This window comes from Haliotis rufescens, unplaced genomic scaffold (genome assembly GCF_023055435.1).
Source record: "Haliotis rufescens isolate VD_foot unplaced genomic scaffold, xgHalRufe1.0.p SCAF_159, whole genome shotgun sequence".
Lineage (NCBI taxonomy): Eukaryota > Metazoa > Mollusca > Gastropoda > Lepetellida > Haliotidae > Haliotis > Haliotis rufescens.
Window position 1 is genome coordinate 95,102 of NW_025963845.1, and position 25,699 is coordinate 120,800.

Here is a 25,699-nt window from a genome sequence, read left to right on the forward strand (position 1 = left end):
TCAATGGGGCGTCCTCATTGGAAGTGAGTATGCTTTTACACCTCTTTTTTTGCAATATTCCAGTCATGTCACGTTGGGAGACACAAGAAATGGGTTTTACACATTGTACCTATGTGAGGCGTCACAATTCGCTGTGCAGTGTTGTGTCCTGGGGCATGCCAGGAACATATGATTGTGGATTCGAATCCCGGTTCCCCATGATTATGTTTCTATGTTTGTCAGCTTCATCCATGCTCCTGGGTTTCACCGAAGTGGTAGACATTAACAACCTGCATCACTTTGGACCTTCCTCCCACATTAAGCTGACACCCCGTGATATAACTGGAATATTGTTCAAAGCAGGGATAAACCCAACTCACTCAATCAGACGAGTGAAGGCTTTAACCACGAGGTTACCCTGTTGTGGGGAACTCGGCTCACAGCTCAGGCAGTTGATTTGAAGTAAACAGCTTTAGATGCAGATATGGGTGGGTGGTCCGGCATTGCAAGAATAACCAGTTAAGGCAGACAGGACTGTGCATGTGAGTAGTAAGTCGGTCGCCGGACGATGATAGTAAGTAATAAACATTGTAAACAACATGTACTCCTCTCTGATGTTGGCATGTGTAATAAATAAGTAACCTTTTCTTCGGTAGCTACGGTACCGTATCCCCTTGTCCATTCACCATCCAGTGTCAGTTTTCTATACGTCACTACAGGGCAACGTCGGCCAACGTACGCTGTAGTGTTTACAGCTGATGTCTACATCTCAGGACGGCTACAAATCATAAATTATTTTAAAATCTATATATCAATCTTTTTAATCACTTACTCCAAACGCGACTACTTCATTCACCGAAAGTGAACTTTGAATAAGGATTCCAGATCGAAATAAACAACGGTGGCTTTTTCGAATCTTGTTTTCCAAAATCCACACCTGTTGAGATTTTCTCACCTAACGGTCATCGCAGCTAATTGTACAGGTGCTAGACAGGAGACAGTGCCCCCCGCTACTGACAGCCCTACAATGCGTACTGCAGGTACATGCGTTTGTAAAGGTCTAGAGGCTGCCTGTACTTAGAGATTGGCGACAAAACAAATGTACATTTCCATGTGCACTGTAATCACATGAAGGCTGCGACAGAGTCGAGGACCTATCCGAAATGTCGTGGGGTTTGATACGTTCAAGTTCTGCTTAATTACCTCTGTAATTGCTGGAACCCTGCTGCTGACATTACTTTACATACATTACATACTTTACTTCGAGCCAGACGCGGGGCAACTGTGACAAGCAGGGTTTTTTTCAGTGGCTATAAAAGCTCAGTACAAGACCGCATTCTGTTATCTTGGCAGACTAAAACTTCCCCTAATAACTCCCTCCTTGGTCGTATACGGCTTGGCTGGTCGAGCGGCTGCATGGACGGCGGTGTTACCGCGGTGGATGTAGCCGAGGTCCACGTCGTCCACCTCAACGTTTGGAGTCTACTGCTTCAACAACATGCGGAGCAACCTAAGGTAGGCGGTGTTGACATCCGTCAACCGGTTTTGTTTTTGCCCGGACCTTATGTCCACCATATGTCTACACTTCCACATGCCATAGTTGCACTGTAAGAACGAAACAAGCCGTAGCACTGAATACATAATGTCATACCAATAGGTTTATAAGGGCTATATACGCAATTGTTTTGTTTGTCGTTAAACGCCGCACTCGGCAATATTCCAGCTGTATGATGGCGGTCTGTAAATAATCGGGTCTCGGCCAGACAATCCAGTGATTGACATCATGAGAATCGATTCACGCAATTGGGATGCGATAACATGCATCAACCGAGTCAGCGAATCTGACCACCCGATCCCGCTAGTCGCCTCTCACAACAAGCATTGTCGCGTTTTACGGCAAGCATGGGTTGCTGAAGACCCATTCTACCTCGGATCTTCACGGGTCTGTTGAATGACATCTTTTGCGAAATGTCAATTGTTGGCAGTAATAGCTATATACTGTTTTAGCTTTCACTCCAATCACGTGGTAGTTAACACTAATGACAGGAATAATAATTATGACCCCGCCTAAATTCACCATAAAGGATTTACGTCCCTTGGGTGTAGCAGGATCCTATGATCGTCTATTCGAATACATGGCTTCTTCCTGGTTGTGATCATTGTCTTTGTCCGCACCATACCCGGCGGCAAAGGGAAACTCGTGGGGTTGTGCTGATTTCACAATCATTAATAAACAATTATATAAAGTCTGTCGACTTTAGGTAGACACGGTTGTTGATGTAATGCAGACACCATTGTTGCCATAGCGTCGGTGACGTCACAGTCTACTAAATGTATACTGTACACAGCAATGTACGCCGCGTTACACCCGTCACTATGTAGGACACAACACTCTTGTGGGAAGCAGTCACCAAATAAATAATATCTTGTCCAATTCAGCGTCGGTGGTCCGAGGCAAGGGTTTGACCATTTCAACGAATGGTATACCCTATATTTAAAATGTGTTTTCCGACAACTGTCTGTTCGTGTCATCTGTTATTTACTTCTTAGTTTTTTTTGTAAATTGTATCTAGCAGCTGTCAACTGGGAGCGCAGACTGGCCAAGAAACGAGCATTAAAGTGCAGTAAAACATTCTTCAAGCTCAGTAAAGCACTTTAGCATTTATGAGAAGAGCATCAGTTAAATATCACTTGTTAAGTAGAATAACTACCTACCGTAACCTGTTCTGGTTAGCGACCAGTTATCGCCGAGGTCAAACTACCGAAACAGCGCGCACATGATCCCATCTCGTTTTAATTAGAAGAGAGAAATATTTACATGAAAAGTATGAACAAGACGGACTCTTGTGACGAAATATTTTAGAAACACACCATATAATCACCTTGTTCAAATACCACTTCAGTAAAAACACGCGGGTGGTGTCACGTGACTAATTCACGCGAAAATAAAAATCGAACATGCACATTCAGTTCTGTCATTACTTACTATCTGTCTGTCATTTCTTCCCAAAGAAACAATGCTAAAACCTATTTGAGCTATTTTCCCCAAACTACAGAGTTGAATTTCACTAGTGCACAGTAGCACATATATGAAGAATTTCACAAAATAATCACACGACACGACTTGCCCTCTTCTATGTTTCGGTTCAATCTTCAGGGAAATTATGATAAAGATAGAGAAGATAAAACTACTGCAACATGTACGACAGCAAGTCGGGGCGTGCATCAACAAAGTCAGCGTGGCTGGCCACCCGATCCCGTTAGTCCCCTCTTACGACAAGCATGGATAACTGAAGACCTATTCTACCCCGGATCTTCACAGATAAATAGAAATGACGCATTATATTAGTGATAAAAATAACGACTATATTTCTGTAGTGCCTGTAGGCATGCTCACAGCCCCACAGCGACCCCGTTATTACCCCAGTGTGTTCTCAAAGGTCTCAGCACCCTGAGGAATAGTGTGTTCGTGTGTCCACTATTCCGCCTTATGTTTCAATCCATGACGTTAGTACAACCTCAGTGTATCATTCAATCAGGTACACTGCACGTTCAAATAGTAGCCCGATGTATTGTCAAAACATGTGTTTCTGTATCCCAGGTTCGTGGTCATCCTTGCCTGCGTCATGCTGCTGTTATGGATCTCACTCAACACATCAGTTTTCCTTCAAAACCAGAGACCCGACACAATCCCGTGTAGACTTCCCATCACACATACACCCGAGTCCCACTCGAAGTCCGCCTGCACTGTGGTCACCCACGTCGCATTTCTGAAGGTGCACAAGGCAGGCAGTTCCACGGTGGCGAACATCATACAGCGCTTTGGAATCCAGAGAAACCTCTCTTTTGTTGTTCCCAAAAAACCGTTCCACGGGTTAAGCTACAACTACATCGGCGGGGCTCGGGACACCGTCAGCAGAGACAATGTCATTCCGCCGCCGGCAGGCACAACGTACGACGTGTTGTGGAACCACGTCGTCTACAATCGCAGTGCCTTCAAGAACGTCATGCCGGCGGACACCAGATACATCTCTATCGTCAGACATCCAATGGATCAGTTTGTGTCAGCTTTTGAATACTATGGCCCTGGACAGCACGTCACTGACGCGTTCTGGGGGCTTAAAGACCACCAATCTATTGTCAATGGCTTTCTGGATAATCCGTGGGATTTTGAAGACAAAGATGTCGTGATGAGTCATACCCTCAACTCTCTGGCATACGACTTCGGTTTCACGGACGAAATGATTCAGAACAAAACTAGTCGTTTTCTCTACTTGACACAGATGGCAGAAGATTTCCAGCTGGTGATGGTAATGGAACATTTCGACGAGTCACTGGTGCTTCTAAAGCGGTACTTTTGTTGGAGCACTAAAGATATTTTGTACTTACCCAAAAACAAGAATGAAAAAAAGAAAAGGCTTACATTCACTGACAAATATCGTGAACGTCATCGCCAGGTGGCAGAGACAGATTACGACATCTACGCCTACTTCCGGTCACTTTTCTGGAGGAAGGTTTGGGAAGAGGGTCCGTCGTTCCACTCCGAGGTGGCGCACTTCAAATATGTCAACTCAGTCGTCACTGATCACTGCCTCTTGAACAAAACTCTCCATGTGGCGGCAAGTCCCTGGGATGAACCCTACACGGTCAACTGGATGGATTGTCACTACATAAACAGCAACGAACTCGACCTGTATGACGTCATTTACAACAGCACGGTGGGCAGGACACAGCAGTAGGGTCCAGTAACACCTGAGAGAGAGAGAGAGAGAGAGAGAGAGAAGGGGGGGGGGGGGGGGGGGGGGGGGGGTTAAAAGATCGTACATGGAACAATCTTAGTTGACCTGTATTACACAAGCACTAAGTCATGGGCATTCATGCAATATTAATCTATAATGAGCTGTAACAGGTGGCATGTCCCTTAATCATCTAATAGTACTTTTGGTGTTTGACGTCAGTGCGCCAACTGTGCTAGACGATAAGGTTTTACTTTAATGTTTAAACTTTAACTTACATTTTGTATGCTGATGTAAATTATGTATATCTGTGTGTACATGTTTGTAAACGTATGCACGTAAAGGTCGGTGTGTGACAGTGTGCGATTACAAGTATCCTTGGTTACATCCTCTGGAGTTGTATATAATTGTAAAATGTCAGGTTATCTTCATTTTCCGCATAGACGACATTGATTGATTTGACATAGTACATTGCAGTCAGCAGATTAATATAGAAACCTGAACGAGCTTTCGCGAGTTCGATACAAGAACCCTTCAAGAGTGTCATCAACTTTGTATTACACGGGAGCTCGTTTAGTATTTTGTTTATTACTTGCCGTTTAAAACTGTTTAAAACCTCATTTGATGGAAACAAAATCAATGGAAACACTTCATCATATTTTCAAATTCATTGTTTTGCCTTAAGGCACTTAAAGTGTTTCGTCATATATCCTATAATCCTCGACTTCTTAGACCTTTTCAATCTTTCAACTGGCCAATGTGACATCTCTTTTGCTGGTTGCCAAGTCACGTAGGCATCTTGACAAACCGTTTTCCCCACTCCATATTCCGTATAGTGATTTCAAACCAACCATCAAAACTTATACCCGGGAAGATATGCAAAACTGGTGGGACACCCATGTAGGAATTAATAAACTTAAATTTAAACCAACAATCGGTCATACCTTCTTGGGTTGTCAGTCAAGACATGATATCACACAAATATCTGCTTAAGACACATGAGGACGAACCTCCTAAGTGTATCCCTTGTGATGAAAGGTTCACCGTCGAGCATATATTGCAATAGCAAGGGATTCACATTATCAAATAGTAGATCTGAAAGATCTCTTTTCCCGTTACGCGGGCATCTAATCTAAGCTACACGAAAGAAATTGGTCTGTATAATAAATTGAAATATGTATGTGAGTAACTAAATGTTTGTTTATAAAATTGGTGTGATGCTTCTCTCAACAAAGATTATCGAAGGCTCTGCCCAGGAAGTTAAAGTACCGTAAAGAGATTGCTCACCCCCCCCCCCCCCCTCACTCAGTTGATCGAACTATGGGAATTCCCGCCATAAACGATGAATACAATATGTCACTGTCGGGTGTGAATATGCAGACATCGACGCGATCCACTGTATAATCCATTTGACTTCAACAGAATTATGCAAACACATCGAAAGTTGACATGTATTAATTAGTCACAATAGAACCCCATGACGTAATTTGTGAAATCTTATTGCAAGATTGACCCGCACAACATGGCCCTGTGACGTCATCCTAGCACACAAGGTCGCATCGGCAGTACAAAAGCACGCGCTTTGGCATCAAACGATGTTTCATTCAGATGTATTTTTATTAAGGGGATACCTCTTGACGGATGGGTAATAAATAAGGATATTATTTGTGTTCTGTTCGTTATGATACATAACCCACGGGTTTCATAGCTGTCCAATATAGTTCACGTAACTGCAAAGTTAAGTAGCATATACAAGCCGGGCCGTTTAATTATCAATTAGTAAGAAATAGTATTTAATAACACTTATTACAGCGATGGCCCGGACCATGTATAATGTATCAGTCCCGGACCACGCATAGTCGATCAGGCCCGGTCCATGTATTATGTATCAGGCCCGGACCACGCATAGTCGATCAGGCCCGGACCATGTATTATGTATCAGGCCCGGACCATGCATAGTCGATCAGGCCCGGAACACGCAGCTAGCGAACTGAGATACCATGTCCAAGTTTAACATGGGCAACCCACCCAGACACTGTATATCGACTTCGAGCCATCCAGTCCTTGTTTCACCACCGTAATGACGAGCGCTAGTCAGGGTAACAATAAGTAGGCTACCACCCGTCAGCGTATTTTGGTATGACGCAGTCGGGGATCGAATCACCCATATTGCACTCTCTGGGCAGAAAGCGTGTCCCCACTGAAGTCGGAGGCCAAACCTATATACCCTCACCAGTTTCGTCTATAGACCCGTGAAGATCCGGGGTAGAATAGGTCTTCAGCAATCCATGATTGCCATAAAAGGCATCCATACTTGTCGTAAGAGGCGACTAACGGGATCGGCTGATCAGGCTCGTAGTAGTGCTGCCTGACATGTGTCACACCGCGCTGACTTAACCTAGGAAAGGATATTGGATATTTGAATTACAAATTCCGTTAAAAAACCTCGGCCATTATGTGTTATTGCATGTCATGAAACTGACCAATTGAATATATTTAATATCCTGTGCAATTTATAAGACAGATTGTAAAGCTTATAAAGCCATACTAATAACTTAATCAATTTATTATTTAAAGAATATTCCATGTGGACAGAGCGTACGGATAGATAAACTTCCAAATTAGACACACGTTAGAGATAGTTTGACAGGCATTGATAGGTAGATAAGCTTGCAGGTTTCTTTTCGGCTCCAGACGAAAGTAACGGCTAACGACACGTGAAGATGAATGAGCAGCTAGATACGGGAGAGAATCAAACGTGAACTGAATAACGTAAAGGCTTATTGGAATGTTAGTTGAGACCAAATGACTTACTGAAATATGTATTCATTTCTATGTTGTAGTTTGGTCAAAATATATCATTATAATACAGTGCTTAAAAGATGTCAATAACCCAAGGCCCATGCCAACACCCCAAGGCCCATGTCAACACCCCCAACACCCCAAGGCCCACGTCAACACCCCAAGGTCCATGTCAACGCCCCAAGGCCCAAGTCAACGCCCCAAGGCCCAAGTCAACACCCCAAGGCCCATGTCAACGCCCCAAGGCCCATGTCAACGCCCCAAGGCCCATGTCAACGCCCAAAGGCCCAAGTCAACGCCCCAAGGCCAAAGTCAACACCCAAGGCCCATGTCAATGGTGAGAGCATATATTACATAACATAATATTCACGGACATTCATCGCCCCAATAACAAAAGTACCGACAGTTTGCGAATTACAGCTGTATCGCATACATGGGCACAATACTATACGCTCTCTTGATTACCGTACCACAATCCTCATGTACAACCTCACGAGGCCTACAAATTCACTCTTGAATGCCCTTCACCTCATCAATAAACATCCTTATCTAGTCTCGACATACACAGTCTGTCACTACCGGGTACCCATTTCCATGGGCACTAAGTAATATATAATATATATAATAAGTAATATACTATATATATCACGTGACTCGAATTATGTGGGGCCGAGCTAAGAAGGCCAGGCGTTGACTTCAGTGTCGCTGGTTACTGTGAGTTGAGGCGTTTTCTTGTCGTACATGTTGCAACTTTGTTTCCACAACCAATGTTAGAAAACTGCGGGAACGGCAAGCCATGAAATAGTGTGGTCACCGAGTTGGTTGCTGTGGTTACCGAGTTGGTTGCCGTGATACCGTGACCGACGTGAATGGACGGCATTGGGCGGAGGAAGAGCGATACAGCAGCAGTCTTGTTTAACCGCTAAATGCATGTTGATAAATGCCGTACGCCGAGCAACAGGTGTAAATGCGGTTGTGAAAGTTTTCAAGGATTGCTAATTCTTTTCGGGGGTAGACTGCAGTTGACCCATTCCTTTGACCCGAGATAGACATAGTTCGGAGGCACCAGCGCCCGACTCAGGCTTGTGCGACTGCTGTGGCAAACAAACAAAACAATGGTTGGTTTCAATGTTTGTGATATGCCTGCGGTGCGGCATGAGAGATCTTTCACGTACTTCTTCCAACGTAATACTATTCAAATATTAGACAACTTAAAAGAAACAATCCCCCCCCCCCCCAAAAAAAAAAATGATGTGGATGCGCCATCTTGCATGACAGTAACGGAAGGACGATGTTATCACGGATACGTTGGACGACGGGGAGGTAATATGACGTCAGTCCATTATGACGTAGCTAAAAACGTTCAAAGTTCAGTCGGTGCCTTTGATCTTTCAGCAAAGTATCTTAGAATATTATCTATCTAAAAATTGACTTTCAATTTGTGTGAGTCCATTGGAGTATGAACCTTCTGAGAGTGAGGGCCAAACTGTATGAAAGTCGGAGCTGAAACACATCTTCTTATGGCGGTGGTTCAGTCCCCCGACGCGTCAAACTAAAATGGTAGGATATTTCTTTCTACACCTCCTACCGACATACTACTGATCGGATTGGCAAAATTAAAACAAAGATATTTAGTCAAGAAGTTTAAGCTTCGGTTATATCAAGATCTGATATCGTTCACTAATGGTCAAATAGCCAATTCCCTTTCACCGATTTTCCCCCACCAACTAAAAGAGACCAACCAAACTGCCTTACCTGTTTTATATTGAGATCTATGTATAAAGTTTAAGAGTTACTTGCTTGCTTGCTATAAGAATAGCATTGGCCTCAGCTGTAAAAATAGAACAATTACCTGGGAATCTTGAAGACACACTTTCAGATCCAATGACAGTGGCACTTGAAACTTTGCCACCATCCTTGGAGCCATCGGTAAAGATAGAGCGATTAATCAGATAAGTATAATATTTTGACCGCAATTGGGCATATTCTTGTTGCTAGACCAATAGGTTTGTGTCAGCTTTTGAGGGTAGTTAGTGTTAGGTCTACCTCAGGTTTGACTAGTTGCCAAGGAGGTGTAGACAGTAACCGGTATGGTGAGATAGTAGAAAGATCAATATTAGCTGCGATTATATGTTGCATTAATTCTGAACCGTAGAGGAAGAACAAGTTTTGGTTTTGATTGAAATAAATTTCCATACATGGGATTAAACATACAATCGTATGCTGGATTCGACGGATTTGAGTATAATTTATTCACATATTGCAATGACAGTTTAATTCGACGTTGTTTGAGAGAAGGCTCATCACCCTCTACATATAAGCTGTGAACTGGTGATGTTCTAAAGGTACCAAGACAAAGCCTCAGGCCTTGATGATGTACTGAATCGAATAATTTTTAGTTACTTTTACAGGCTCCGACATAAATGATTGAGCCACAATCGAGTTTGGAACGGATGAGAGGATATAAATTATCCCCTCCCCATTTTGAACGAGAAACGACTTTCAACAAGTAAATTGCCTTCAGACATTTATATGAGGTAAAAAAAAAAATGTTAAATTATTATCAAAAATAATACCCAAGAACCAGCCAAAAATAGTTCAGGGTCCTTATGCGGTTTATATTTGCATCAAAAATGGATACCGTTTGTTTTGACTTTAGAGAAGATAAACCCATTCTCTAGTGACCATTTCTGAATTTCATGGAGGCATAATGTAGCTGTCTCTCAATAGTGTGCATATTTTTACCACGACAAGATATGTTAAAATCATCTACAAAAAGTGATCAATCTACTGCATCACTTAAAACCTTTGAAAGACTATTGATTTTAATACTAAATAAAGTAACAGACAAAATACTTCCTTGTGGGACATCCTGTTCCTGATTATAATGGTCAGACAGGGTTGAACCCACTCGGACTTGAAATTGCCTGCCGGCTAAAAACTGTGACGTAAAATGTGGCAAGTGGCCTCTCAGATTAAACATGTAGTGTCGTAAACTTTCTCAAGATCGAAAAATATTGACACTGCATGTTGATTGTTGACAATAGCATTTTTAACAAACGATTCCAATCGTACTAAATGAACAATAGTTGTAGATGACAGAAAGGCACTGTTTTTTATTTAGCGGTATGCGGTTGAATGGCTTGGCTTGGACAGGGGTGGTAACTGCGGGTGGATGGTATGAGAGGAAAAAGCATGCGGGGTGGCGTGAAATTTGAAAGTGTGCATCGCTGTGAGTGATAACCTGATGTACGGCTGTTGTCAACGCTATGATTCTGCCACGAAATTTGTAAGTAATACATTGCATATGCATGCATGATATATTTATTTATGAAAGGGGTGTTATTTAATATATTGTTCGTTTAAAGCCAGAATTATTTGAGAGTTACCACCGTGTTGTGACGTGTGCATGTTATTACCGTATTTACCGTATTTTTTGGATTATTACGGAGTAAGTTTGTATTGTGACAAGATAGCTGTGTTTCGGACATGAGAATATGCAAGTAAGTTTGTTGTTTTGTATGGTTTCAGCTTGAACCTGCTTCGTATGGTATACGTTGAACCTGCGTCGTATGGTATACGTTGAACCTGCGTCGTATGGTAAACGTTGAACCTGCTTCGTATGGTATACGTTGAACATTGACTGTTTGGATCACAGAATAAAGCAGTGTGTGAGAAAATGCAGAATCTGATGTTTATTGACTTTTGAAACCCACAATAGTGCTTCAGTAGATTATTGGTTTCCAAGAACCAAACTAATCTATTATTCACCATTCGCTCCATGGTTTTACAGACACAACTGGTTGAAGAAATAGGGCGGTAATTTGAGGGATCTGTATGATCCCAACCAGGCTTTGGGATAGGGACTACAATGGTATTATACCCGACGTCAATATTTGGTCAAATATATCTAAAAGTGTTTCAAGACATGATTTAGGCAAATGTTTCAGGAGCTGATAGTGAATATTATCAGCACCAGCCGCTGTATCATGAGCTTGCCCAAGGGCAGTATGTAGCCCATGGAAGGAAAACCCTTCATTATAGTCTTCCCCGTTATCAGTTAAAATTAACATTTTCCTTTTCCTGTTGTTTCTGATATTTTAGGAATTCAGGGACATAATTAGACCATAACGAATGTTTTTCCAATGTTTCACCAGGTTTATTGGCAATGTCTGCTGTATCAGTTAATAACTGATCACCATCCTTAAGATGGTGAACAGAAGACTTTAATCCTTTGCCTTTGATTTTTTGTATCATGTTCCATACCTTGGACATAGGAGTGCAGGAATTTCTGTTGGAGTCAAAGTTCCTCCAAGACAGGCTATGAGATGTTGACTTGCTTGTACCTTTTACGCTTGTTCATGACATGATCTTCCCGTACTACTACGAGAGCCCGAACCAACATCGTCTGGGTCCAAGGGTTTTGCACTTGTGCAATAGTGCACACGTCAATGAATTTGTGTATGAGTCGATATATAACTTTAGCATTTTTTTCATTTCCAAATGACTCACATAAGTGGAAGTAAACCTACGGCCAAAAGAAACTTTATCAATTTAAAAATGACATTGCAAACATTTAAACACACAAGTTTAAACTAAATCAATGCAGAACACATCGTCCAAACACAACAATGCTCTATGCAGAACGTGAAACAGATCCACGACACATCTTTCGTAGAAAATACGAAAACGTGAAAAATATGTGTCGCTTGGGCAGCCGAAACTATACTTGCAATAAGGATATATAAATGATACCGGCATCCACAGAAATACAACGACTAACACCAGAACAACGCGATCGGGCCCTGGATATGATGCAGATGGAAGCCAGACGCCCACGTTTTGGTTGCTTCGTATTGCTGTAAATAACCTGATGTAACAAGATAGACACAATGTTTATGGTTAACAACTTCTTTAATACCGGGAAAAGCGACGTTTCGGTATAGATCCTTATACCGTTGTCAAGCAAGACTGAATGAGGGACATTGTACAGAATATATATAGTAGGTGGAGGATTAACAGTAGAGGATTAACAGTAACAAATTGTGTCTATCTTGTTATCCATCAACTTCTAAGTAATGCCTATCAAACAATTTAACCTGATGTAACATAACAGAACGGGCAGACATCAGACAGGCCCAGAACGCAGGGAGACCCTGGGTAACTACGCCCAATGAAGAAGGGTATTTGCGTACTTTGCATCTCCAGAATCGATTCCTGACAGTAAGGCCATCAGCGACGAATACTTAAGGGCATAAGTTATCAACACACAGTGGCCAGGCGACTCGGGGCTCAAGGAATAAGGGCTTACACACCTTAAAGAGGATAGTTATTGACAGCGCAACATCGTCGTCACAGATTGAGATTGGCCCGGAGTGTACGTGGTTTGGCAACAACGTGACTGGCAGAGGGTCGTCTTCACTGATGAAAGTCTGTTCTGTCTGTTCAGAGCTATTGGAAGACAGCGTGTTTCCCCAAAAGGGGAGAACGCGTGACGGCATGGAGCTTTCAGGATGTCGTGCCGCGGAGGAGTGGAATGGGTAGGAGAGAACACCACTGGTCATCGTTAACGGACATTTGATAACTCAGCGTTACATGGATGGCATTCTTCGTCCGATATTCCTACCATTTCTACAACAGCTGCCACAGTGTGTCCTCTATCAGCATGACAATGTCAAGCTCACAGACTGATCGACTTGTTGATGTTCAAGCTATTTACTCGTCATAATGTAACTATGTTAACTGTTGTGGTTTGTGATTATAAGGGTAACACTATTTTTCAGGGCATTATCATTTGCAGAAGCCCGATGTCTTCCATTCCGATGGCTTCTGCAAATGATAATGCCCTGAAAAATAGTGTTGCCGTTATTATAGCAAAAATGGATAGAATTTGTTATCAAATAAAAATAAACAACAACGTCGGTTTTGAAACATTTACTGCAATCAACACACAACAAATGTCACTGACCCACGTGACTACATTCGACCTTGGCCTTTGTTATCAATACTAACCACTGCTGCATGTTATGGTACAATTGTTAAGATTGGCGCTCACAAGAAAGTTCCTACAGCCCCCTAAACGGGAAACAGGTACATTTGAGGGAATGTCGGAGTCGTCTAAGGCGCCGCGATTCGCTGTGCAGAGTTGCGTCCCTTGGGCACGCCAGAAACCTATGATTGTGGGTTCGAATCCCGGTTCGCCCCGACTATGTTTCTAGGTTTGTCAGCACCATACCCGTGCTCGTGGGTTTCACCGAAGGGGTAAACGTCAGAGACCTGCATCACTTCGGGCTTTCCTCCCACATTAAGCTGACACGCCGCGATATGACTGTAATACTGTTAAAAGCGGCGTTAAACCCAACTCACACACTCACTCATGTTTCAAGGATTACTCCTCGACTTGTGTTTTGTGATGTTGCATATCTGCTTGGTGTCAACACCGGCATGGTGGAGGTATGTGATTGTTGATGCCCGGACAGAGCGACAAGTGTACACCTTGGACAAACCCGCCTTTCTCGATAGTTTCTGCATCATGGTGCTAAGGGTATTTTTACCTAAAGGGCCATAATTGTACCAAATCCCGGATTTCTGGAAGCACCTGCGTGGACTTTGTAATAGTGCATCACAATCTGGATGTAGTTTTGACAGGTAGAAGAGATAGACGCTCACCGGATTTGTTGCTGACTCATTCTCATAGATCCTGACATCCGAGCAATATTGATCGGAATTACTACCCCCTGCCAATTTTTGGTCTTCTCAGCCGATGCAAAGGTAAGATAGTGCTTATTGTTATCATCACATTTTAGTTGAAGTGTAGTTTTAGTAAAACCTCTCCATCCTTCGCGTCCCCGCCTCCCTGATAGGAGATATTTTATCCACATCTCCTTTCTCAATGCATGGTTTATGGTGTAGTGATCTCTCTCTCTCCCCCTCCCCCCCACCCAGGGGGTGCGTTAGCCCGTTCATAGAGCTCTTGAAACGACCAGTCAAGTTACGCCCAACACAGCTTTGTTACCCTTTATAAAGAAATTACTCTTAACGTAAAAAAAATAATACTGTAATTAAGTGTTAATATCGAACATATCGTCCCTTATTTTCCAAAAAAACAACCAACCTTGTAAACGAGGTTTTGTTGGAAATATTTATTTGTATTTGTTTTATGCTCTGTTTCTTATAATTAATTGAAATATTATTTATTCTTCCATATATTTTGTGCATTTTCTCGAAAACTGGAAGAGCCATGGAACTGGTGTATGTGCAACTTTCATATTCCAACGACCTCTTGACAACGACCACCTGGTTGTTATTTACAGGTAATCCTTTACTGGTCTTTACTAATATGTCATCAGTCATTTTTTCAATCTTGGTACATAGGTGTATCTATGGACACTATACAATTTACCTTACTACCTTGCGTCCATGGCAACGAAAAGGCGGCCTCTACAGCAACAGAGCTGATTGAACGATATTGAGAGATTTCGGTCAAATTTGGTATTTGGTACAATGTATTTCGGGATTCAACGCTATGGTGTTAGGAAAGTGATGGATATGAGGTCATCTTGTAGAGTATCCTACGGTACACCTTTGAACTACAGTAAGTTTGATAGAAATCGGTAAAAGGATAAGGAATGATAACCCCTTTAATAAAACCCGCACTGAGCAGCCAGGTGGTCATTGTGGAGAGGGAACCGAAAACTGACTCGTGATTTGCAAATCTAGTCAAAGTAACGATCAACTAAACCTGCGAAGATTCATGAACTTTCGATAATTATTATTTCATAGCGATGACCCTAAATGTAAAAATATAAATTGCGTGGGTCAATGCTCATGATGTCAATCACTGGATTGTCTGGATCAGACTCGATTATTTACAGACCACCGTCACCCAGCTGGAATATTGCTGCGTGCGGTTTTAAACAACAAACAAACAGATAATGATAACTGAAAAACTTCTATGCATAGTCCAATCAAAATCGGTCGATTGCAGGATTTGCATAGCATGGACACCGTCAACTCCGCGTTGAAAGATATGTTCAAAATATTTTCATTTATTTTTTAATCAAGGTGCTCAAATAATTGAATACACTTCGCGCAGTTAGACCCGTTTTATTACAATATAGATCTTGATCGAGATCGTCTTGACTTGAGCGCTGCAAGTTTTGTTTGAAGCAAATGCAAGGTAATATGAGAGGTTGAATCTGATTGGGCAGTTGGGGAACAAAGAAGGGACATAACTCGTATTAGCCACTGGTGGCGCTACGATCGAGCCATCCAGCCTAGTTCCGCACTAGACTTGCATAGTCAGTTAACACCCTTGCCTCGGTAAAGCTGACATGTGAACTTGATGGGTAAGCATGGTAAGGTGAGCTAACTCTCACAGGGGGAAAAGAATTATCTGTTCTATATACCAGAGAATTACTCACAATTTAGCATTATAGGTCCATAATATTTAATTTTGCATTTACAGGGATTGCTTGAGGCTTGGTGTGAAAGTGTGAGACTGGCTTACCATAAATGTAGACCATTTTTATGACTTGGTGACTTGGTGTCTTGGGCATTGGAATCCTCAGACCACATGGCTTGAAATGCATGACCCCAGAGCATTTACCTCACATTGTTACAGGTATGGTAGGGTAACCTCAGTGTAATATACTACGTACTGTTCAGCATAAACATTAAATATATCAGAATATACCAATTACCAATGTGGGATATCACTTAACTGCAAATACGGGCGACTAAATACTACATTGTTTTGTTTTTTATGAAATTGCAGACATAGTTGCTGTTTCGAATTCGGACAAGAACGAAAATGAAAGAAAAATCTGAAACCCACAAATAACCTTATATCAGACGTTTACGTGTATTTTAATATCAGGTATCCTTAAGTTTATAACCATTCGAGTTATTGAGTGATTATTGTTTAATGCCATATTCATCATTATTTCTGCTGCATCATGTCATGGTTGCATCCAGTTCAGAACATCTCTTGGACTGATATAGTCTAGAACAGTTTACGGGTTATGTGTAAACGAATCTTCGAATGCAAACGCTGAATCTATTCAGTAATGATCACACTTAATCCACAATTGTGTACATAAACAGTGAGATTTTGATTAATTTCACATACAAGCCTTGCATTCATTAATTGGAGAACTTGGAGAAATGTTTGTTTTTTGTCAAATTGTTTTATTACATGTGTTTTCTTCCCACACACTTCTCCTGGAAATATATAGCATCTATAACACATTTACGCATTGAAACGTCGTATGTCCAGACAATACTCCTTCAAGCACAACTGATCATTTGGTGCCATTCTGATGCCTTCACAGCATAGATCCCTTATCTTGACCTGTATGTACCTGTTGACTTGACTCTTAAACCTGAAGACATGTCCATTTCTCTTTTGTACCGGATTCCAAAGCTCCATAAAAATATGTACAAAGAGAGATGTATTGCTGGGTCCAGCAAAAGTACAAAAGTAAAATTAATGAAAACTTCATTCCTTGCTCTTTGGGGCTTGTGTTACCCATTGATACAAACCCTAAATGTACATGCATATATTCCACATACTTCAGGATCATGAATAAAGATCAAAACATCACGAAACGATATGGGTAACTTTATCGACCAAATTACACGAAGAGAGTGTACTAAAACGTCCCGGAGAAGAGCCTGGAAAAGACACAATTGGTCAAACAAAGATTAGTGATTAAATGTGACAAAACCTTTTCCATATTCGTAAGAAATCTCTGCCCAAATCAGAGTCTGTTAAACAATTCCGACTTTATCACGAGCCTGGTTTATGAATCACTGTCAAAAACTGATGACACCAGGTATCCTGCCCCACCAGTTGCACCCGTCACAAACACATGCTAAGGCAAGTCAAGTATTCATCTGAAAAAAAAACCGGAACATTTGGCACAAGTCAAATCTATATATTTGAAAGAATTGTTTGACATAAACTGAATAACGAACCTGCTGTTATTCAAAAGTACATAATAACTAAACAGCTTTTGGATGATGATGTAAGACGAACCTGCTGTCATATATTAAATGACTTTCAGTGAATTTGACCACATCACTGTCGTTGTTTAATATACAGCATTTGAATAACGAACCCGGTGCTGGTTTGTTTTTCGTCATTCAAAAATACTGAATAACTTAACAGCTTTTGGATGATGATGTAAGACGAATCTGCTGTCATATATTAAATGGCTTTCAGTGAATTTGACCACATCACTGTTGTTGTTTAATATACAGCTTATGAATAACGAACCCGCTGCTAACTTCAGGCCCCTACATCTAGGTTGGACAGTATAAAAGACACTGTTTCACCATCGGAAAAATCATTGAAAATATCCCAGACTTGAGTACATCTTCTTAATAATGGCGCTCTAATTTCAATATAAAGGGGGCAGTGTGACCAGAAGCGTCATTCATGCGCCACACACTCTATATAATTAACTATGGCAAGTTTTCGTTTCTTCCTGTTTCTACTCTGAAAGGCGCCACACCACAACGCAGTTGAGCCAGTGAACGCCTTTGCGACCAGGGGAGGGAACTCTGTACGTACCTCTCAGCTCCATAAATTTCTTCTCAAGCAGTGAGCGATATGTTAATACCCATCCTAAAGTCTCTATGTGATTGAAGTGAGCTATACTTTTTATATTTTATGTCCACCAGTTCTTGATACTTCCAGGGTGGCTGACTCTGTATATGCTTTGTACGTCTTTTACCTAGGACATGTAGCTGATTGTTACAGGACATCTTGCGGCCTCTTGACGAAGCTGTCTTAGCGCTAATATTGGTGTAAAGGTGTCGTAGCGGAAACAATCTTAGCCAAGTCTGTTCTCGAAGCTGTCTTAGCGCTAATATTGGTGTAAAGGTGTCGTAGCGGAAACAATCTTAGCCAAGTCTGTTCTCGAAGCTGTCTTAGCGCTAATATTGGTGTAAAGGTGTCGTAGCGGAAACAATCTTAGCCAAGTCTGTTCTCGAAGCTGTCTTAACGCTAATATTGGTGTAAAGGTGTCGTAGCGGAAACAATCTTAGCCAAGTCTGTTCTCGAAGCTGTCTTAGCGCTAATATTGGTGTAAAGGTGTCGTAGCGGAAACAATCTTAGCCAAGTCTGTTCTCGAAGCTGTCTTAGCGCTAATATTGGTGTAAAGGTGTCGTAGCGGAAACAATCTTAGCCAAGTCTGTTCTCGAAGCTGTCTTAACGCTAATATTGGTGTAAAGGTGTCGTAGCGGAAACAATCTTAGCCAAGTCTGTTCTCGAAGCTGTCTTAGCGCTAATATTGGTGTAAAGGTGTCGTAGCGGAAACAATCTTAGCCAAGTCTGTTCTCGAAGCTGTCTTAGCGCTAATATTGGTGTAAAGGTGTCGTAGCGGAAACAATCTTAGCCAAGTCTGTTCTCGAAGCTGTCTTAGCGCTAATATTGGTGTAAAGGTGTCGTAGCGGAAACAATCTTAGCCAAGTCTGTTCTCGAAGCTGTCTTAACGCTAATATTGGTGTAAAGGTGTCGTAGCGGAAACAATCTTAGCCAAGTCTGTTCTCGAAGCTGTCTTAGCGCTAATATTGGTGTAAAGGTGTTGTTGCGGAAACAATCTTAGCCAAGTCTGTTCTCGAAGCTGTCGTAGCGCTAAGCTGTCTTAAGTATTAAGACCCGTCCTAGGAGCTTACGACACTCACAGGTACAATTGCGGCCAAAAGACGGTAGGTTGAAGAAAACAAATCGACAGTATGCGTCTACAGTATCCTTCCTGACCACAACACAGATTCTATCAAACACTGCTGAAACAAGGTATTTTCCGATTATGACTTATGTCTGAAAACGAGTCCAAAACAGATGATTAGAATCATTTCATACAAAATGGAACAACACATCTTCGTTTATTTCGGTAGAAACTCGAGCAATGTATTTGCAGGCTATCGCAAAGATGTGTCCTTTCCTTGCCAAGGGCAGTTCAGTTATATGGAAAGTGGTAGTGGCGTCCCTTTGACTTTGCGTTCAACGTATGAAATATATAGCGACTATTAGAGTGAGCTCCTGGTCGATTATGTACAACTCGATGGTATGTTGTTGAAAATCATTTAGTCCATGAATGAATATTCTATTTGGAATGATAAAAGAAAACGAAATCGTTTCCTCAATGTTTTGCCAAAACTATTTTAGATTTTAGTTCGGTCTACAACCTTGTTTGTTTGTTGGTTAACGCCGCACTCTGCAATTATCCAGCTATATGACGGCGGTCTGTAAATAATCGAGTCTGGACCAGACAATCCAGTGATAGGTGTCATGAGCATCGATCATCGCAAATGAGATACGATGACATGCATCAACCAAGTCAGCGAGCCTGACCACCCGAACCCGTTAGCCGTCTCTTACGACAAACATAATCGCCTGTTACGGCAAGCATGGGTAGCTGAAGACCTATTCTATGCCGGTCCCTCACGGGTCGGGTTTACGATCTAGGTGAGTTGATTCACATAACAGTACTTTCCAAATTTCGATTTGGCTCTAAACATAGTCCCAGCTGCGGGGCGTCCTGTGTGAGTGTATGAGCACGTCTTGTTTTATCATATTATAATATGTTCCTTGTCACTTAAAGTGTTTGATGCCATCTGTCTGTTTCTACCATGAGGCCACTTCCTGGTGGAGGATTTCCCTTTGCCAGATGTGAGACCCGACACCGTGACAGTTTCAGGAGATTGATCAAGGTGGAAGGATTCCACAAGGACATCCGGAGAATACAACAATGAATCATACATGCATGCAGGATATTTAGTTCTATTGTTATTTCTTCTGAGTGAGTTTCAAGGATGATATGTACATTACTGATTTTCAACCCGCGAACTTTCTTGGAGATTTGTTTTATTTCAAGATACCCAGTATCAGTAACCTTATCTTATGTTAAATCAAATCAGCATCGATACATCGAATGTCCATTGGCTCTTACTTATCCTTGTGACTGTTCACTAGCACGGGATAGCATAGTTATCTCACGCTGCGGTCTGAAATAATATCGTAAACAATATCAGTTGAATCATTTCACGGTGTAGCACTTAGACCAGTTGAGTTAAACGTTGTTGTTGGAGTTGAACGTTGTCGTTGGAGTTGAACGTTGTCGTTGGAGTTGAACGTTGTCGTTGGAGTTGAACGTTGTTGTTGGAGTTGAACGTTGTCGTTGGAGTTGAACGTTGTTGTTGGAGTTGAACGTTGTCGTTGGAGTTGAACGTTGTCGTTGGAGTTGAACGTTGTCGTTGGAGTTGAACGTTGTCGTTGGAGATGAACGTTGTCGTTGGAGTTGAACGTTGGCGTTGGAGTTGAACGTTGTTTCTTTTGGTGCACGGTTATCGTTGTTAAGAAATAACTTTAGGTTTCAGGTGTGTGATTAAACTGAATGACATTAACGTCGTAAAATGTGTTAGCCAATACATATCGCAACAATACGACATACTGGTGACATATCTGTCACGTCCCGCCACTGTGACGTGGCTCCCTGAAAGCAACATCGGCTTTGTGCTGTGTGGCGAGTTGGTGGTCATTGCTCCTTATGTACACATGGATGTTTTATCTTATTTAGTTTTCCTTCGGCATCATCCTTTCAGATTCTACATATTAGTCTTCATTACTTGCTTTGTCTGTCTATAGGAAAACAGCGACACACCTTCATTGATCAAGAGTGCACAGCATCACAAGTGGCATCATAACACCAACATGTATCTTCAATAGCGATCATATTGTTTTCGTTAGAAAAAAAGAGGAAACTTTCGATCAAGGGAATTCCCTGTAAAATCGATGACGTCATTGGGAAACATTCAGCTTATGTTACCTCCGTCACGAAAGAGGCTACTGTATTAGATAAAAGTTGTGACGTACGTAAGATAATGTTGTCAGACAGTTTCAAGAATAGTTCTTTTTCCAGTCTTAATTTTAGTCACAAATCAGTACAGGGCATCTAAGACATGTAGCAGATCGTTACAGGAAATCCAGGACATGTAGCTGATCGTTACAGGACCTCCAGGACATGTAGCAGATCGTTACAGGAAATCCAGGACATGTAGCTGATCGTTACAGGACCTCCAGGACATGTAGCTGATAGTTACAGGACCTCCAGGACATGTAGCTGATCGTTACAGGACCTCCAGGACATGTAGCTGATCGTTACAGGAAATCCAGGACATGTAGCAGATCGTTACAGGACCTCCAGGACATGTAGCAGATCGTTACAGGAAATCCAGGACATGTAGCTGATCGTTACAGGACATGTAGCAGATCGTTACAGGATATCAAGGACATGTAGCTGATCGTTACAGGACATCAAGGACATGTAGCAAATCGTTACAGGACATCAAGGACATGTAGCTGATCGTTACAGGACATCAAGGACATGTAGCAGATCGTTACAGGACATCAAGGACATGTAGCTGATCGATACAGGACATCCAGGACATGTAGCTGATCGTTACAGGACATCAAGGACATGTAGCAAATCGTTACAGGACATCAAGGACATGTAGCTGATCGTCACAGGACATCAAGGACATGTAGCAGATCGTTACAGGACCTCCAGAGCATGTAGCTGATCGTTACGGGACATCAAGGACATGTAGCTGATCGTTACAGGACATCCAGGACATGTAGCTGATCGTTACAGGACATCCAGGACATGTAGCAGATCGTTAGAGGACATCAAGGACATGTAGCTGATCGTTACAGGACATCAAGGACATGTAGCTGATCGGTACTGTTTCTACGTTCAGGCTTGTGAATCACACGACGGGCCACACCCGTTAATAATTAGGGCAGTTTCATTGCTCGCCTCCTAGCGACGAATCCACCAACGTTTCCATGAGATATTTCGATCACTTTTACATACAGTTTATAATCCAAACACCTTCTGACCCGCAATTCATTGTTTTAAGAGGCATCGCTGAACATTATATTTGGACGTAACACCTGACAAAAACCTGATTTTCTAAAAACAACCCCATAATGCATTCAACAGATATACATATACCTTGCAGGAGACATACATGTACATTTTCTCTGAACTGCAGCCTGTAGTCTCTGACTCGCAGTTAATTAACCAGCTGATGATATGGAATTGCGAAATGTTGTTCCGCTACATGCTCGAAGCAATGACTACACAAAATGATCGACGTTATGTAGAGGGGAATGACCGCGTAACTCTCCATTCCTTAAAAATAATGGAGCAGAGGCCCCACAGGGGCCGAGGCCCATTATTTTTAAGGAATGGAGAGTTACGAGGATATTCCCCTACTTAAAACTCATCCCTACTTTTACACTTTGACAAAATATTCTGTAGTTGAAAATATTTGAAAAATTCAAATGCTGCTTCAAGATAATGTACAGTTGACAAGCAACTCTCCATTCTTGAAAAATAATGGAGCGTTCAAACAATAGAATGACGTCAGAGATGTGTTTTAACTTATGATAAGATGGATTCCCAAACGAAAGGAAAACAGATATACCGACTGTCTCGCTATAGTGCTGCGCATATTCGAGGGAAATCAAACGTTACTGAGTTCTATATTTAGCTTGGGACTTCCTTCTGCTCTCCCATAAAAATGTGAGGGAGCGAGCAACCACAGCACAAAGCCGGACGACCCAGACGGACTCGGTGAGCAAGGTAGTGATCCTTGGAAAATATCTTGTATCTTGTATATATTTCCATATAATGTATGTATCTATGTATGTATGTGTGTGTGTGTGAGTGAGTGTGCGCGCGCATCTGTATGTATATGTGCTAGGAGGTTGTGAGTGAGTGAGTGAGTGAGTTGGGTTTAACGCCGCTTTTAACAGTATTCCAGTTATATCACGGCGTGTCAGCTTAATGTGGGAGGAAAGCCCGAAGTGATGCAGGTCTCAGACGTTTACCACTTCGGTGAAACCCACGAGCACGGGTATTGTGCTGACAAACCTAGAAACATAATCGGGGCGAACCGGGATTCGAACCCACAATCATAGGTTTCTGGCGTGCCCAAGGGACGCAACTCTGCACAGCGAATCGCGGCGCCTTAGACGACTGGGCCACCCGTGCCCCCCTAGGAGGTTGTGAATATTTTGTCGAGCCTTGTATCAATTCATGTGTACTCTTAAATTGTGTCTATGATCGTAAGATAATTATCTTCATGAGTCTTTCTTAAATATTGTCATGATTAGTTTTTCTTATGTGAAGAATATTGATGTATTTATTGCAATTTTTTTCTTATGTGTATCTGACGAATTGTAAATAGTATTCTCATGCGAGATAAGGTAAATTGAGTGTGGCGCTAGACAGGGAATAAAGTGAGTGGGTGAGTTTGATTTTAAGCCGCATTTAGCAATATTCAAGCACTTTCACGGCGTGGGACACCAGAAATGAACTTCACACATTGTTCTCATGTCGAGAATAGAACCCGAATTTTCGGCGTGACTAGCGAACGCTTTAACCACTAGGCTACCCGACCGCCCGAACGGGGAAAAAGGTTCTTCACAGTGATAGTAAAGAGTTAGACAGGATGTCATAGTTAGCGGGACCTTTCACTGCGACAGTAGACAGTTAGACATGATGTCATGGTTAGCGGGACCTTCACTGAGACAGTAGAAAGTTATAAATGATGTCATGGTAAGCAGGACCATTACTTCGACAGCAGACAAGATAGGATGTCATGGATATCGGGACCTTCACTTCGACAGTAGACAGACATGATGTGATGGTTAGCGGGACCATCACTTCGACAGCAGACAAGATAGGATGTCATGGATATCGGGACCTTCACTGCGACAATAGACAGACATGATGTGATGGTTAGCGGGACCTTCACTTCGACAGTAGACAGACATGATGTGATGGTTAGCGGGACCTTCACTGCGACAAAAGACAGACATGATGTGATGGTTAGCGGGACCTTCCCTGCGACAGTAGAAAGTTATACATGATGTCATGGTTAGCGGGACCATCACTTCGACAGCAGACAAGATAGGATATCATGGATATCGGGACCTTCACTGCGACAATAGACAGACATGATGTGATGGTTAGCGGGACCTTCACTTCGACAGTAGACAGACATGATGTGATGGTTAGCGGGACCTTCACTTCGACAGTAGACAGACATGTGATGGTTAGCGGGACCTTCACTGCGACAATAGACAGACATGATGTGATGGTTAGCGGGACCTTCACTGCGACAGTAGACAGACATGATGTGATGGTAAGCGGAACCTTCACTTCGACAGTAGACAGTTAGATGGGATGTCATAGTTAGCGGGACCTTCACTGCGACAGTAGACAGTTAGATGGGATGTCATGGTTAGCGGGACCTTCACTGCGACAGTAGACAGTTAGATGGGATGTCATAGTTAGCGGGACCTCACTGCGACAGTAGACAGTTAGATGGGATAACATGGTTAGCGGGACCTTCACTGCGACAGTAGACAGTTAGACATGATGTCATAGTTAGCGGGACCTTCACTTCGACAGCAGACAAGAAAGGATGTCATGGATATCGGGACCTTCACTGCGGCAATAGACAGTTAGACATGGGGTCATGGTTAGCAGGACTTTCACTTCGACAGTAGACAGTTAAATGGGATGTCATGGTTAGCGGGACCTTCACTGCGACAGTAGACAGTTAGACATGTGTCATGGTTAGCGGGACCATCACTTCGACGGCAGACAAGATAGGATATCATGGATATCGGGACCTTCACTGCGACAATAGACAGACATGATGTGATGGTTAGCGGGACCTTCACTGAGACAGTAGAAAGTTATACATGATGTCATGGTTAGCGGGACCATCACTTCGACAGCAGACAAGATAGGATATCATGGATATCGGGACCTTCACTGCGACAATAGACAGACATGATGTGATGGTTAGCGGGACCTTCACTTCGACAGTAGACAGACATGATGTGATGGTTAGCGGGACCTTCACTTCGACAGTAGACAGACATGTGATGGTTAGCGGAACCTTCACTGCGACAGTAGACAGACATGATGTGATGGTTAGCGGGACCTTCACTGCGACAATAGACAGACATGATGTGATGGTTAGCGGGACCTTAACTTTGACAGTAGACAGTTAGACATGATGTGATGGTTAGCGGAACCTTCACTTCGACAGTAGACAGACATGATGTGATGGTTACCGGGACCTTCACTGCG

At 42.4% G+C, this 25,699-nt stretch overlaps 2 protein-coding genes and 1 long non-coding RNA gene across 3 annotated transcripts in view; 2 read left to right on the forward strand and 1 right to left on the reverse strand.

The window, feature by feature from the left end:
- The first annotated feature begins 1,247 nt into the window (after positions 1-1,247).
- LOC124150332 (galactosylceramide sulfotransferase-like) lies at positions 1,248-6,364 on the forward strand. Its single transcript, XM_046522315.2, has 2 exons — positions 1,248-1,494; positions 3,581-6,364. Exons 1-2 carry the CDS (start codon positions 1,478-1,480, stop codon positions 4,716-4,718), a joined length of 1,155 nt encoding a protein of 384 aa, XP_046378271.2. The 5' UTR covers positions 1,248-1,477; the 3' UTR covers positions 4,719-6,364.
- A 4,620-nt stretch (positions 6,365-10,984) lies between these two features.
- LOC125380870 lies at positions 10,985-12,244 on the reverse strand. The gene is made up of 2 exons (XR_007221518.1): positions 11,156-12,244; positions 10,985-11,080 (listed from the first exon to the last, which is right to left on the reverse strand). It is a non-coding gene; the product is annotated as an uncharacterized LOC125380870 (long non-coding RNA).
- A 10,836-nt stretch (positions 12,245-23,080) lies between these two features.
- LOC124150329 (immune-associated nucleotide-binding protein 9-like) overlaps positions 23,081-25,699 on the forward strand; it is a 30,872-nt gene continuing 28,253 nt past the window's right edge. The window contains exon 1 of the mRNA XM_048396614.1: positions 23,081-23,173. The gene's annotated coding sequence lies outside the window, so the exon portion shown is untranslated. The remainder of the gene's footprint in view (positions 23,174-25,699) is intronic.